The sequence below is a fragment of the Salmo trutta genome, chromosome 26, assembly GCF_901001165.1.
Source record: "Salmo trutta chromosome 26, fSalTru1.1, whole genome shotgun sequence".
Taxonomy (NCBI): domain Eukaryota; kingdom Metazoa; phylum Chordata; class Actinopteri; order Salmoniformes; family Salmonidae; genus Salmo; species Salmo trutta.
The window spans coordinates 254199-270463 of record NC_042982.1 but is presented as its reverse complement, the minus strand read 5'-3'; the positions used below and the strand labels follow the sequence as shown (position 1 = coordinate 270463).

Here is a 16265-nt window from a genome sequence, read left to right as displayed (position 1 = left end):
ACCAGAGGTGGGGCAATGGTACCGGACGGCAGGGTCAGGGTAGGCAGAGGTCAACAATCCAGAGGTGGAGCAAAGGTACAGGTCGGCAGGCAGGCTCAGGGTCAGGCGCAGGCAGAGTGGTCAGGCAGGCGGGCTTGGAGTCAGGACAGGCAAGGGTCAAAACCAGGAGGGCGAGAAAAAGGAGAGACTGGGAAAAGCAGGAGCTGAGAACAAAAACGCTGGTTGACTTGACGAACTGGCAACGGACAAACAGAGAAAATAGATATAAATACACAGGGGAAGATGGGCGACACCTGGAGGAGGGTGGAAACAATCACAAGGACAGGTGAAACAAATCAGGGCATGACATGGAGATCTTGTTTAAAAAATATATTAAACACATTTGCTTGTTCAACTGTCATTAGTTCATAGACAACACTCACGAGAAGATAAACAAATACATTTAAATGTTATTTCATTAACATGTAGTTTGTTCACTCTTGGAAACCTTATTTATCAATTGACATATCATAGGATAATGATTGAGATCACATGATTGACGACCGTGATTGATGACAGACAGACAGGTAAAGTAAGGTGCTTAGTGACATTTGACACGATATTGGCAGCACTTACTGGCAATCCAACAGCTCCCAGCACCCCAGGTAACCCTGGGTATCCACTGTCCCCCTGAAACACAGACTTCCGGTGAATTTACTAAATTACTCACGATAAACGTTCACAAAAAACATAATTATTTTAAGAATTATAGATACAGAACTCCTTTATGCAATCGCGGTGTCCGATTTTAAAATAGCTTTTCGGTGAAAGCACATTTTGCAATATTCTGAGTAGATAGCCCGGCCATCGTGGCTAGCTATTTTGACACCCACCAAGTTTGGCACTCACAAAACTCACATTTACTATAAGAAAAATTGGATTACCTTTGCTGTTCTTCCTCAGAATGCACTCCCAGGACTTCTACTTCAACACCCAATGTTGTTTTGGTTCCAAATAATCCATAGTTATATCCAAATAACTGCGTTTTTTCTTGCGTTCAAGACACTATCCGAAGGGTGACGCGCCGGCGCATATCGTGACAAAAAAAACAAAATATTCCATTACCGTACTTCGAAGCATGTCAAACGCTGTTTAAAATCAATTTTTATGCGATTTTTCTCAAAAATAGCGATAATATTCCGACCGAGAGACCTTGTTTTTGTTCAAACACTGAAAATATAAAATGGATTCTTCACATGCACGCGCGCACCCGTCTCATTGTTCTCAGAACGACCACTTTCCAAAACCCCTACTGTTTTTCGCCCAGGGACTGCAGAGTCATCATTCCCCGTTCTGGCGCCTTCTGAGAGCCTATGGGAGCCTTAGAAAATGTCACGTTACAGCAGAGATCCTCTATTTTCCATAAAGAGGCTATTGAAGGCCAAGAAATGGTCAGAGAGGGCACTTCCTGTATGGAATCTTCTCAGGTTTTGGCCTGCCATATGAGTTCTGTTATACTCACAGACACCATTCAAACACTTTTAGAAACTTTAGAGTGTTTTCTATCCAAATCTACCAATTATATGCATATTCTCGTTTCTGGAAAAGAGTAGTAACCAGTTTAAATCGGGTACGTTTTTTATCCGGCCGTGAAAATACTGCCCCCTACCCTAGAGAGGTTAATCTATAATCTTTGAATGACAATATTACATTTAAAAATGTTTTCGAATAGTAATTTAGTAAATTGTAGCGCTGATTCACCAGATGCATTTGAGGGAAAATATTTTCTGAACATCACGCGCAGATGTAAAATGCTGTTTTTATATATAAATATGAACTTTATCGAACAAAAGAATGCATGTATTGTGTAACATGATGTCCTAGGAGTGTCATCTGAAAAAGATTGTCAAAGGTTAGTGCTTCATTTAGCTGTGTTTTGGTTATTTGTGATGCATGTGGTTGGTCGGAAAATGGCGGTGTGGCTATTTTGATGATGTACTCTCCTAACATAATGTAATGTTTTGCTTTCGCTGTAAAGCCTTTTTGAAATCGGACAACGTGGTTCGATTCAGGAGAAGTGTATCTATAAAACGGTGTAAAATAGTCCTATGTTTGAGAAACAGAAAAGATTAGATTTGGTTATGAATATGGCGCTCTGATTTTTCACTGGATGTTGATCCCGGTTATGGGATCAGCGCTAAAAGAAGTTAACCTCTTATGGCTAGGGGGCAGTATTTTCACGGCTGGATAAAAAACGTACCTGATTTAATCTGATTATTAGTCCTGCCCAGAAACTAGAATATGCATATAATTATTAGCTTTGGATAGAAAACACTCCAAAGTTTCTAAAACTGTTTGAATGGTGTCTGTGAGTATAACAGAACTCATTTGGCAGGCCAAAACGTGAGAAGATTCTGTACAGGAAGTACCCTGTCTGACCATTTCTTGCCCTTCTTTGTCATCTCTATTCATTACAAAGGATCTCTGCTGTTACGTGACACTTCCTACGGCTCCAATGGGCTCTTAGAGCCCGGGAAAAACCTGAATGACGTAATTCAAAGCCCTGGCTGAAACACACGAGCGCTTTTGCTAGGTGGTCTATCAGAGGACAAAGGGCTTAGGCGTGGGCACTGGCCGACCCCGCCTTTCTGTTTTTCCCTCTGTTTACAGACACGCAAATTCCCGGTCGGAATATTATCGCTTTTCTACGAGATAAATTGCATAAAAATTGATTTTAAACGGCGGTTGACATGCTTCGAAGTACGGTAATGGAATATTTAGAAATTGTTTGTCACGTTACGCGCCATGCGCACGACCGTGATTTACCATTCTGATAGTGTCTAGAACTCACGAACAAAACGTCGCTGATGGAACATAACGATGAATTATTTGGGACCAAACCTACATTTGTTATTGAAGTAGAAGTCCTGGGAGTGCATTCTGACGAAGAACAGGAAAGGTAAGACCATTTTTCTTATAGTAAATCTGATTTTGGTGAAGGCTAAACTTGCCGGGTGTCTAAATAGCTAGCCCGTGATGGCTGGGCTATGTACTTAGAATATTGCAAAATGTGCTTCATCCGAAAAGCTATTTTAAAATCGGACATATCGAGTGCATAGAGGAGTTCTGTATCTATAATTCTTAAAATAATTGTTATGCTTTTTGTGAACGTTTATCGTGAGTAATTTAGTAAATTGTTAGTAAATTCCCCGGAAGTTTGCGGGGGGTATGCTAGTTCTGAACGTCACATGCTAATGTAAAAAGCTGGTTTTTGATATAAATATGAACTTGATTGAACATACATGCATGTATTGTATAACATAATGTCCTAGGTGTGTCATCTGATGAAGATCATCAAAGGTTAGTGCTGCATTTAGCTGTGGTTTGGGTTTATGTGACATTATATGCTAGCTTGAAAAATGGGTGTCTGATTATTTCTGGCTGGGTACTCTGCTGACATAATCTAATGTTTTGCTTTCGTTGTAAAGCCTTTTTGAAATCGGACAGTGTGGTTAGATTAACGAGAGTCTTGTCTTTAAATAGCTGTAAAATAGTCATATGTTTGAGAAATTGAAGTAATAGCAATTCAAATGTTTTGAAAATCGCGCCACAGGATTCAACTGGCTGTTACGTAGGTGGGACGAATTCGTCCCGCCGGTTCCATAGAGGTTAAAGACAAGACTCTCGTTAATCTAACCACACTGTCCGATTTTTTTTCTATCCAAAGCCAATAATTATATGCATATTCTAGTTACTGGGCAGGAGTAGTAACCAGATTAAATCGGGTACGTTTTTTATCCGGATGTGACAATACTGCCCCCTATCCCAAAGAAGTTAAGTATCGAATAGATTATAAACAACCATATGAATGTTTTAACAGCACAGAAGGACAGCATGAGATGGGGAAGTTTAAAGGCAAATGTGAGACCACATTGCACTTTACTAAGGACACCATTTGGAATGCAGACACTCCAGAAAGGGCTACGTATAAAGCAGCTGGGAGTTGGTGGGAAAAGTAATTACTCATGATAATTGTCAAAATCAAACTCCAGCACTACCATTAATTGCACCATATGAAGAACAGACTGTGGTAGTGGCAGATTTCTTCTGGATATGTGGAGGGCAAAAATGAAGGGCAACATTACCAAAAGGATGGACAGGCCTTTGTGCAAGGATTAGGTTAATTCAACAGATACTGTCACCGAATTGAATCCTAGTGATACTAAGCAACAAACTGCAAAACATAGAGTAAGGAGGGAATATTAATCTGACCCCAAAGTTTATTTAGATGCAATAGGACAACCTAGAGGAACCCCCAAAGAATAAAAAATGAGAGATGAGATTAAATCAGGATTTGGATCAATATTTCGGTGGATATCACCTAATAAAAACCTAATTATATTTACTATAACCAACAAAGATGCATTAACTATACAGACTCTGCATTGACAGCTTTAGGGAGAACAGGGACAGGCTACTAGCAAAATGACATGGCAGAATAGGCAGGCTTTGAATTGGCTCTTGGCTGAGAAAGGTGGAGTCTGTAATGTTCGGAGAAGAATTCCCAGAATATGCTTGTACTAATCAAATAATATTAGACATACACGTATGTTGGGAACATATATATGTAATACATGTATTTTTTTTGTATTAGCACTATGGTGACGCCACCAATATAATCTAAGACGAGCATAAATAAGTCAGAGTTGTTGTGAACAAGCCAGAAGTGAGACAGGAAGATAATAGTGGCGAAATTCCAAGGTGTGTTAATCATTTACAAAGAGAGGAGTGACCATGTATGTTATGTAAGGGAAAAACTGTATAAAAGCAGAGTGCTGAGACAGGAGAGGTCAGTTGTTCCATGGAATTGCTCAGCTTCTGTTACTTTTCAAATAAAGTCTATTTGAATTCACGAGTTCCGGTATCTGAGAAATATTTGGACCAATATTTCCACAACATTCCCAAGCAACTAAACAGCTCAGGCTGCTCAGCAGCACAAATGTGTTTTGTGCCTACCTCCTCCCACCTCCTGAAGTGGTCAGCCAGATCTGAACTTTTGTGTGTCTTTACCAGTCTTTTCAATATGATCTTCATATTCTGATAGCAGAAGTTGCAGGTAAGTGTCAAATGTAGACAAGACCTTGCAGTTCTGAATGACATCAGCTGGGGGCTGTCATATCACAGTTTGCAAGGTACAGTCACCAGGCCAAATCTTCAAGTGAGATCAGGACCCTTATTCACAAAGAAGATCTATACTGAACAAAAATATAAACGCAACATGCAACAATTTCAAAGATGTTACTGAGTTACAGTTCATGTAAGGAAATCAGTCAATTAAAATAAGTTCATTAGGCCCTAATCTATGGATTTCACATGACTGAGAATACAGATATGCATCTGTTGGTCACAGATACCTTCATAAAAAGCATGAAAATGTCACGACAATGGGCCTCAGGATCTTGTCACAGTAGGCCCAATGTGCATTCAAATTGCCATCCATAAAATGCAATTGTGTTTGTTGTCTGTAGCTTATGCCTGCCCATACAATAACCCCATCACCACCATGGGGCACTTTGTTCACAACATTGACATCAGCAAGCAGCACGACACCATACCAGTTACAATTGAAACCTGGATTAATCCATGAAGAGCACACTTCTCCAGCGTGACAGTGGCCGACAAAGGTGAGCATTTGCCCACTGAAGTCGGTTACGACGCTGAACTGCAGTCAGGTCAAGACCCTGGTGAGGACGACGAGCTTCCCTGAGACAGTTTCTGACCGTTTGTGCAAAGATTCTTTAGTTTCAGGCGGTTTGCTGATGTCAACGTTGTGAACAGAGTGCCCAATGGTCGCAGTGGGGTTATGGTATGGGCAATCATAAGCTACAAACAATGAACACAATTACATTTTGTTGATGGGAATTTGATTACAAAGAGATACCGTGACGAGATCCTGAGTCCCATTGTCGTGCCATTCATCCACCGCCATCACCTCACGTTTCAGCATTATAATGCACGACCCAATGTCGCAAGGATCTGTACACAGTTCCTGGATACTGAAAATGTCCCAGTTCTTCCATGTCCTGCATACTCACCAGATATGTCACCCATTGAGCATGTTTGGGATGCTCTGGATTGACGTGCATGACAGCGTTTTCCAGTTCCCGTCAATATCCAGCAACTTCGCACAGCCATTGAGGAGGGTGGGACAACATTCCACAGGCCACAATCAACAGCCTGATCAACTCTATGTGAAGGAGATGTGTTGTGCTGCATGAGGCAAATGGTGGTCACCCCAGATAGGGGCATGGATCAGAAAACCAGTCACTATCTTTTTTTTAAGGTATCTGTGACCAACAGATGCATATCTGTATCCCCAGTCATGTGAAATCCATAGATTATGGCCGAATGAATTTATTTAAATTGACTGATTTCCTTATATGAACAGTAACTCAATCTTTGAAATGTGTGCATGTTGCGTTGATGTTTTTGTTCAGTGTATATATAAATTCCAGTCCTACTTTATCAAAGGCCTTTTAAAAATCAGCTATGAATATCAGGCCTGGCTTCTTAGATGTTTCATGTTGTTCTATTATTTCTAGTAGTTGTCGTATACTGTCTCCAATGTATCGTATGTAAAAAACCTGTCTGATCAGGATGAACAATACCTGGTAAATGGTATGTATTTTGCCAGTATTTTTGCATAACAACACTGAAGTGTGAGAGGCCTCCAGTTTTTTAGATAGTTTTTACACACCTACATGTGCGTGCGTGTTTGTAAACGAGTGTGTGAACGTGCGCATGTCAACTTCATAGCATTCAGATATTTGCAGACCCCATCATTTTTTCCGTAACCTGGTGTCCCCGTAGAGTTTAGTATAGCTGTCCATCAATAAAAAGTTTGGACACAATGACAAAAGCACGCTTATCCCTCTCCCTCGGTTGCTTCTGTACAGGATACAGTCTCTTGCAAATTTTGTTTATCTCCCAGGGGGAAATTGGTCATTAAGACCGAATTTTGTCACTTTGAGCTCGTTTCCCCTGATTTTGTTCAGCTCCTTCTGTTGGTAGTGTTAACATTTTGCGATGATAGCAGCAGCGACTTCTTCATCACCCTGTTTTCCCTGAGTATACACTCCATGTTGGAATTTAGTATTTTTACCTTGGCTGTGAGTGCCTTGTTCTCTCCTTGGAGCTTGAGAATTTCACTCTGACTAAACTCCAGGCTCCCCCTCAGCCCTGCAAACTCCTCATCCAGCTTTTCAAGTGTTGCATGGATTCAGACAAGAGCACTAGCCTCTACTTCCACTCTCTACTTTAATGGTAAGTAAGTTTTCCGTGTCTGTAGATTAATCTTTCTTTTTTGAGTGGGTTAGAGTTCTCTTGTTGTGAGGTAGCCAGATCTGTGATGCAGTAGGTTGTTCCTCCATTGCATAAAGCTGAAGGTACAGATGTAGGATCCTACTCTTTTTTTTGCTGAGAATTTTCCTGCACAGCAGAAAATGCAAACTTGTAGTGTATTTGAGTTTTAAAAAGGCTTCTAAAATTAGTAATTTCCACTTTGAAAATTCAGACTTGATTTGCCCTAATGAAACATGTATCAACCCCTACAAAAACTGTTCATTAATTATAATCCACATAATAATTAAAATGTCCTGTTGCTGCAGGATTATTTTCCTGCTGTGGCAAACTGGCCCAAATTACGTCCCCACATCCCACATTTCCTTCAGGATCTCGTCGGTATCCAGGTTGGCTCAGAGCTGGATTGAAGTAGTTGTTAAAATGCTGTTTTTTTTATTTTCCAGTTTATTGTTGGATATGGATATTTCAATCAGAAAAAAATGAAAAAATTTTTTTGCGGTGTCTTCGGTGTTTTCGGTGTCTAGCAGCATGCCACCATCTTGCATTTATCCTCTTTCTGAGAACTAATCAAGGTAGATGAAATCCATTCGATACAGTTACATATCGCAATATTATTTTGGACGATATATTGTATCGTTTTGACAATATCGCAATATAATTTTTGCGCTAGTTGGCTGTACCTGCAGTATTTTTCATAGCTTGTACTCCATCTTCTTTTTAAATAGGGAGCCAATTTGTATTCAGCGCTTTCATTTCCATGACTGATCAAAACTCATTTTCTGATGGCTCTCTCTTGTCCCTCTGCAGCAGACATATTGTGAGCAATATGTTTGGAACATCGAATGACAATAAAATCACAGTACCGAATTACAATACATATAGAATCGTGAGAAACGCAATACATATCGTATCGGCACCTAAGTATCGTGATAGTATCATATTGTAAGGTCCCTGGCAATTCCCAGCCCTACCATTTGAGGGCCATTCAGTTTCACTCATTGGTGTAGAAGCTCAGTCCACCTACAGAGTGCTGCAGAGACTTAGTCTTAGCCAGTGATAGATAGTTGGAGAAGGAGCTATAATTCCAGTGAGGTTCTTTCCCTCTGCTGTATAGGGTAAACCATGAACAGTTTCTTCCACTTTGTAAAATCATGTAAGATTGGGGAGCTGCTTGGAAGTCTCTCTAGCCCGGCATCCCAAATCTCTATCCTTTCCCCCAAAAGGGTGCACTCCCCCACACACACATAAAAAAAATGTATATAAGCATGGGCTAGAGGGAGGTTACACCATATTTTTTTACATCAGTCATTTCCTTTTAAGTCAATGATGGGAGTGAACAAGTGCATACTTAGGGCAGAACAGTAGAATCGGGAACTAGCATAGGTGTAATGAGGTAAGGTGATGGGGTGAGATGCAGAGCAGCAGGGAATTTGTGTTGGACAATAGAAAAGGGCTTCTGCTTCCACATATAATACATAAATACATAGGATCAAACCGTACAACATAAACAGAACAACACACTCCCCCTCCCCACACACAACAAGGTAATTAGTTAATTAGGGTGCAAGGGGCAAGTCTCTCGCTCTCTTTCTGGAGTAGGGTTAATAAATTAAATATAGTATAACACAGATTTAGAGAAGGATGGTGTTACGCCACTTACCTTACTGCCTTTAACGCCATCACAGTTACACCTGGACTTTCCAGTGCAGCTACATGCCTGGGGACAAACGGGACAACAGTCAGTTTCACACACCCAACTCACAAAGTTGGCCTGAATTTAACATGGAATGGCAGCCCTCTGGGTAAAACACTAATGTAACATACAGATGACGTTGATATAACCTTAGTTAAATGTATTTTTCCCAGTGGAGAAGACTTTTAAATATCCCTGGAAGTGCTAAAGCCTTTAAAGTGTTTGGAAGTGTGCTGGTTACACTGATGACTAGTCTATGTTTACTCTGTATTTTAGAAAATCCTCTCACACATCCTTTAACAAGTGTCTCCAACAGAACTATTGAGCAGACAGAAATGCAAAGCATTCCTCGCCAAACACGTCATTCTATGGTACCCCGGCGCACACCCCAAGTCCCCACAGCTTTGCATACTGCATTATATTCTGTCAATTGTCTTCCACTACTTGGCCTGGGAGAGCAAGTCATTGTGTGTGTGTTTGAGCTGATAATACGCAGCTCTGTAAAGAACAACCAATCTTCGCAATGCCTGGAGAGGCATTTAACCAATCAATTTGTTATAATTATCCTATATTGTGAAATAATCCTATATTCGACATCTTGAACACTCACATTGAGTCAATAATAGTCTCACAACAAGTTGTACGTACAAACCCACCCAGAAACCTCAGCAGTTCTGATCTGCCATGCTCAGGATGCCATGTCGACCTGAAACGTGTCATATCCCAGACCTTCTTATCTCAGGTGAGTATCTTCCTAAAGTAGGTCAGACACAACAAGAATGCATGATAATCTTATATCAAGTTAGAGCTGCTGGTTTGATTTGCCTTGTTTTTCCTTGTTTCCCAATGTAACAGAATCTCCCTTTGTTGACTGACTGTTACGTGTTCCTAATGAATAAGATTGTCTGTGCCGGAAGAGGGAAAGAGATATGTGGGGAGATAAAATAGACACTCTGTCCACAAGGGTTGTTTGGGTTTCTGACGGCATGCAACACAAATGGAGCAGGGGTGGTGGGGGGCTGGGTGGATGGAGCAGGGGCGGACTTAGTGATTTAGAGGCTCCAGGCAAAGGCCTGTCTGAGGCCCCCTCCCTCCCCTTGTGCGTGCACAATTTTTTAAGTGGGTTTTATAATAAAGACATGTAATTTAACTGTAAAAATGTATTACAGTTTAATGTGGCAAGAACACAACCAGTCATGATGTTTTCATCTGATTGTCAAACAAATCTCTTCAAAAATTAGGTACCCTTCGCACGTTCATCCAAAATAATTCCAGCATCCGAACATTGCACTGTGCACCCAGCAACTTGCCTTCAATTCACAAGTGGCTGAAACTATCTCACCGGAGAAAGCATCCCCGTGAGCGAAACAGCTGTCTTACTATATATAGCCCATGTATCTGATGCTGTCTGGGCAAAAAGAGTATTACATGCCATACTCTTTTTTTTGCCAGACAGCGACACACATGTTGTCTGCCTCGACGATGATGGCAGTATTATCAGCAGAACCTGTCTTTTTACTAAAGAAATTAGTTAACTTAGGTACTTTTCTGTTAACATTTAAAATTATTTCTTTCTCTTTTATTTGCCCTGCTCTAAAAATGCTTCATTGCTGCAGCTTAATTTCAATGAATGTCACGTTTGCAATCATATCGCGTCAAACAATGTAAAGGAACTCTGTAAGGGTGAAATAGTCCATTATTATGAACCAGTCCGTGGGTGATTGATGACACTTGTTTCTACTATTATGAGAAAAACTTGGATTATATTAAAATTGATATGAAATATAAGATATGTATATGTATGGAAATAAATGATTGATATATTATTACATGTGGCCTTATTGACCTGGGCACAGTGGCCTGGCAAAAAAACTGCTCCCTCCCCATTTCCATTGCAACTTTGAAGCTACCCGCAGATTTTTCTGCACCTTGAGCAGAGCATGGGGGGCCTCAAGCAACAACAACAAAAAAGATTATTAATATATATATATATAGGCCTGAGGCAATTGCCTCTTCTGCCTAATGGTAAGTCTGCCACCAGGAGGGAGACAATGAGACAGACAGGGTCCTATATATTGTACACACACAAAGTCTCTCTCACACACACACACACACACACACACACTTAAAAACAAGATCAACAAAAGAATGTACAGTAGAGAGGTTTTAAATTTTTATACTAACCACGTAAATAATATGATAATAGCAGAGATGAATGATAGGAATGAGGCTTGGTGTCAAAAAACAGTTCAAGTGGGGAGGTGTGTGTGTGTGTGCGTGTGCATCTGACTGTGTGTGAATTTCAATAATGTTGTTATTGCCCTGGCAGGATCTCAGGCCCTGTGTGAAGGCTCCACAGTCCCCTGATAACACATCATCAGACAGAGACCTGCACACACCTGGGGCATGCAGGAGAGAGAGACAGAGGAGAAGGAGAGGGGAAAGAGAGGAAGAAAGACAGTGGAGATATAGCAACATGAGGTGACAGGAAGAGAAAATAAATCTGTAATGAAAGAAAGAAGAGCAAAGTGTAAAAAGGAGAGGGGACAGAGAGAGAGAAAGAGAGAGAGAGAATGAAGGACGCACAGAGGGATAGAGACAAAGACAGCTTGAAGACCTAAATTACTCTGTTCTGTCACAAAGATTAAGACTAGTTACCAGTGAAAAGAGAAAAAAGGACCATGAGTGGTCATGGACACTTTATAACATCATAGTTATAATCAAATAACATTATTACGAGCCTTGGTCTATGGGCCCAGGTCAAAAGTATTGCACTATATAGGGAATAGGGTGCCATTTAGGACGCAGCTTTAACACCATCACTCAGTAGTCTACAGATAAGAATAATGTGGAGTCACTGTGGACACATTTCCTGACCACCTATTTTATTATTTCCCTCCTGTCTAATAAATCACAGTAAGTGAATCAGTGTGTTGCCTATAGGCTTTAACAGGCTCAGTAATCTGACCACACAAACCTTTACACAAACACACCCACACCTGAGCCGGCCAACGCTAGCAGCCATCCACTCCAGCCCACCCAAAGTGGGTTCAAATATAGGTATCAAATCAAATTGTATTAGTCACATGCGCCGAATACAACAAGTGTAGACATTACAGTGAAATGCTTACTTATGAGCCCCTAACCAACAATGCAGTTACAAAAAATACAGATGAGAATAAGAGATAAAAGTAACAAGTAATTGAAGAGCAGCAGTGAAATAACAATAGCGAGACTATTTACAGGGGGGTGACCGATACAGAGTCAATGTGCGGGGGCACCAGTTATTTGAGGTAGTATGTATATGTAGGTAGAGTTATTAAAGTGACTATGCATAGATGACAACAGAGAGTAGCTGTCACGGCTGTTTGAAGGAGCGGACCAAAATGCAGCGTGTTTGTAGTTCCACATTTTATTTATTTGTGAAATGTAATGCAATACACTAAATACTTGAACTAACAAAAACAACAAACCGTGACGCAGAGAGAAAACACACTACTCAAAATATAATCACCCACAAACACAGGTGGGACAAACATCAACATAAATATGACCTCCAATTAGAGGTAACGAGGATCAGCTGCCTCCAATTGGAGATCAACCCAAACAACACCAACATAGAAATACAAAACTAGAAACTGAACATAGAAATACAAAAACAGACAAAAACCCCCTGTCACGCCCTGACCTACTCTACCATAAAAAATAACAACTTACTATGGTCAGGACGTGACAGTAGCAGTGGTGTAACAAGGGGGTGAGGGGGACACTGCAAATAGTCTGGGTTGCCATTTGACTAGATGTTTAGGAGTCGTATGGCTTGGGGGTAGAAGCTGTTTAGAAGCCTCTTGGACCAAGACTTGGCATTCCGGTACCGCTTGCCGTGCGGCAGCAGAGAGAACAGTCTATGACTAGGGTGGCTGGAGTCTTTGACAATTTTTAGGCCCTTCCACTGACACCGCCTGGTATAGAGGTCCTGGATGGCAGGAAGCTTGGCCCCAGTGATGTACTGGGCATTTTGCATTACCCTCTGTAGTGCCTTGCGGTCGGTGGCTGAGCAGTTGCCATACCAGGCAGTGATGCAACCAGTCAGGATGCTCTCAATGGTGCAGCTGTAGAACCTTTTGAGGATCTGAGGACCCATGCCAAATCTTTTCAGTCTCCTGAGGGGGACTGTGGCACTCTCAAGAGATGGACAAGATTAGAAAACATTGTATTCTCCAAGAATACCAGAGAACAGAAAACACTTTTCAAACCCATGGTGGCGGAACATCAAAGACTATAGAAAATGCAACGGATTCCAAAACAAGGAGATAAGCTGTATGTCAGTGTTCACAGATGGGCAAGCCAGCATGCTGGTGACGGCTGGTCTGTCGTTTTCAGACACATCTCCAGATCTCTCCCCACGCCCGCCTCTCCTCTGTAAGAGTCAACTTCCTCAACCTCAGTGCTTACTATGTTACCCATCAACCTCTCTCACCCCTTCCTTCACCTCTCCCCCTTCTCTCACCCACTTTCAACCTCTCACCTATGCAAGCACATACTGGCTCCTGTTCTTGTCTCACACATACCTGAACCTGACCCTATTTAATTCTAATGGGCGGCATCGAAGCATTCACGGTGGCAAGCTTGCATACTTGAACCAGGTCCAAGTCGTGAGTCTCGATGAATAGAAAATATTCACTACAACACCTTGCTTTGTCTCTGTCTCCGCAAGGCATGCCTGATCTGGGATGGACCTGTCCCCCTCATGGTGGCAGTAGACAGCCCTCTGGTCCACACACAGAGCTTGGGTCTATGCAGTCTCACCGGGGAGCTCTATGCATAGACATATAATCTGGTCATTGAATTTCTATGGCTCTATTCATCTGAGAGAGTGATCGAACCATTCTATTTCTCCCGGTGCTGTCCACAAATGCTTATCTGAGCTAATCAAACAGAACAGCTACACACTGTCACACTTAAGACTAGCTGTAGTGTGAGCGCATGGTTCCCTGACTCTAGAGTTTCAAAAGGGCAATTATTCTTATTTTGTGAAATCTTCACTGCCTCCTTCAAGAAGGCAGGCAAGCAGCATGCCTCCCTACTTAGACAGCAGGATGGAAGACAGGCCCACTGACCTTTTCTAATGTGACAATGTGCTGTTGTTATTGTAGCAACCTTAATCCAACACCTAGTGACCTAGGCAAGAGATTTGGAACTGTTGGCTTATCAGCTAAGGTTGATAGTTGCTGGACTCGGGTTCGAGTCCCTGTTGGGGCAACCCCCCCCAATTTGTTACATTATGATCAAGGGGTAGAGCAGCAGTGAGTTTCCCAGAAGCCTTGTAGTGTACTCAGCACATTGTTTCTCTTGACAAACCACCCACACAGCAGTGAAAGAGGGATAACTATACAAATGATATCTGATTGTAAATCTTCTGCAATGAACATAATTCATCAAATGTTGCTATTCTGCTAGTGGAACAGGTCTGGGTCGTCCAGAGAAATAGCGATGATCACAATCACTACAAGGTTTTCGGAAAACTCACCCCAGGTCAGTAAAGCAGTGACCGGCAACAAGGGATTGACTTGTTGCCAGAGGGTGATTCCCAGCCGGCAAAACTGGTTGAAATGATGGCATCATTTCAGTTTGCCCAGATATGTGGCACATGGAGATGTGTGAAACTTACTCCTCAGCCTTAAGTATCCACATTTGCACCATTCAATTGCTAGCTTTTGGGAAGCGCGACTGGTAGAGATGCTTGAGGGAGGACGGTCAGGTATGTTTGTGAAGCAGAGGTCCAGGGTTCGAGCCAGGTATGTGCCGAAATGGAAGGAAGTGGTACTCACTAAGCAGTCCTTTACACCCACTGGGTTAGAAGAAGAAAACTTGATAGTCTATTAACTTACAGAGAATGGACATTTGTATTTTATGTTCACAACCCAAGCCCACAAAGACACACACACACACACACAAATACACCCTGAGGGGTTGGAAGCAGTGGGTCAGCTGCAGTTCAGCGCCACCAGAGCAATTGTAGGGGGTTAAGTGCCTTGCACAAGGAAACAACAGCAAGCAAAGGTGTCTAGGATGATGCAAGCAACTCTCCAGTTGCCAGGTCACTCATCATCAGATTTAAACCAGCAACCCTCCTTCTCTAACCGCTATGCTACCTGTGTTAGGCCTCATGCATGCTTAAGGAGTACCCAACTTAGCAGAAACGAGAATGAGCTGAGAAGAGGCCACACACCACAGCAGTTTTGTCCCAGAGTTCCTGAGCACCTCTCTTGTGTGTGTGACGGGATTTAAGCCAATACCACCATAATCCCTGAGGACTAATGTAGGGGGTGAAGGTGTTGGTGGGGGTCCCCATGCAACGGATTGTCTGCAGTGCCGGGAACAGCACCCTCTGACCGCCCGTTTTTCCCCCGCCTCACTCCACCATCCCCCACCGATGGGTGACTTCCTGGCGGCTCAGCATGCCTGTGGCTCTCTCTCATTTTGCTCGGGGTGTGAAACCACTCGGAAGACAAACGGGTTGGGATCCAAGCTGCCCATCTAAAGCCCCCGGGGAGCGACAATGGTGGAGCTCTGGGGGCTTTGGTCTGAATAGGGGGGCACTCTGAAACAACAGAGTAGCAGCACAAAGGACTGAATAGGAAGACTAAAACAACAGGGGCTGTGGCCTGTGGGATGTGGGACTGACCAGGACCTGAGCTCTCTCTCTGTCTGTATGTCTGTCTGGAACAGAGCTCTGTCTGTCTGTCTTTTGTCATTTGTCTGTCTGTCCATCCGTCACCACTGCAAATCACCACTGGCCAAGGACACTGATACGTCTATATGTGGCTGTGGAGACTCAACTTTTTCAATACATATAAATCAAATGTAGGTGCTACCATATCAAACGATATCGATGCACCTAAGAGTTTCTGACTAAAGAGGTTCATGCCCACAGTAGTAACATCAATGTATAGCCTGGTCCATGACAAAAGAGCACATATCTGTGCAGAAACTACTGTAAACCTCACAAACAGAGTATCATGGGGGTTGTATGTGTTGAGACCGAGCGCGTTCTAGATAAATGGTTGAACTGATTCCTGTCTCCTGTCTGATCATTATTGAATTGTTATAAAGACGTGGTTATGAAACCCACGAGACATAATAACACATTAGTAAGTCTGAACCTACGTGAACTTTTCTGTTCAGAAGAAGTCGGTTTTTACAAGTTTAAAACAGCTATTTTCCGGCC

General features: G+C 42.2%; 1 protein-coding gene across 3 annotated transcripts in view; it reads right to left on the bottom strand.

Annotated features, from left to right (window-relative positions):
- Nucleotides 1–331: 331 nt before the first annotated feature.
- The window catches only part of LOC115162844 (collagen alpha-3(IV) chain-like), a 35424-nt gene continuing 19490 nt past the window's right edge, over nucleotides 332–16265 (bottom strand). For 2 of the 3 annotated variants that reach the window (XM_029714266.1, XM_029714264.1), the window contains 2 exons: nucleotides 9002–9058; nucleotides 332–669 (listed from right to left, as the gene is read on the bottom strand). In XM_029714266.1, coding sequence (XP_029570126.1) covers nucleotides 612–669; nucleotides 9002–9058 — 115 coding nt within the window. In that variant the 3' untranslated portion in view covers nucleotides 332–611. Of the gene's footprint in view, nucleotides 670–8272; nucleotides 9059–16265 lie in introns of those variants that run through there. The other variant, XR_003869653.1, reaches the window with a different exon arrangement.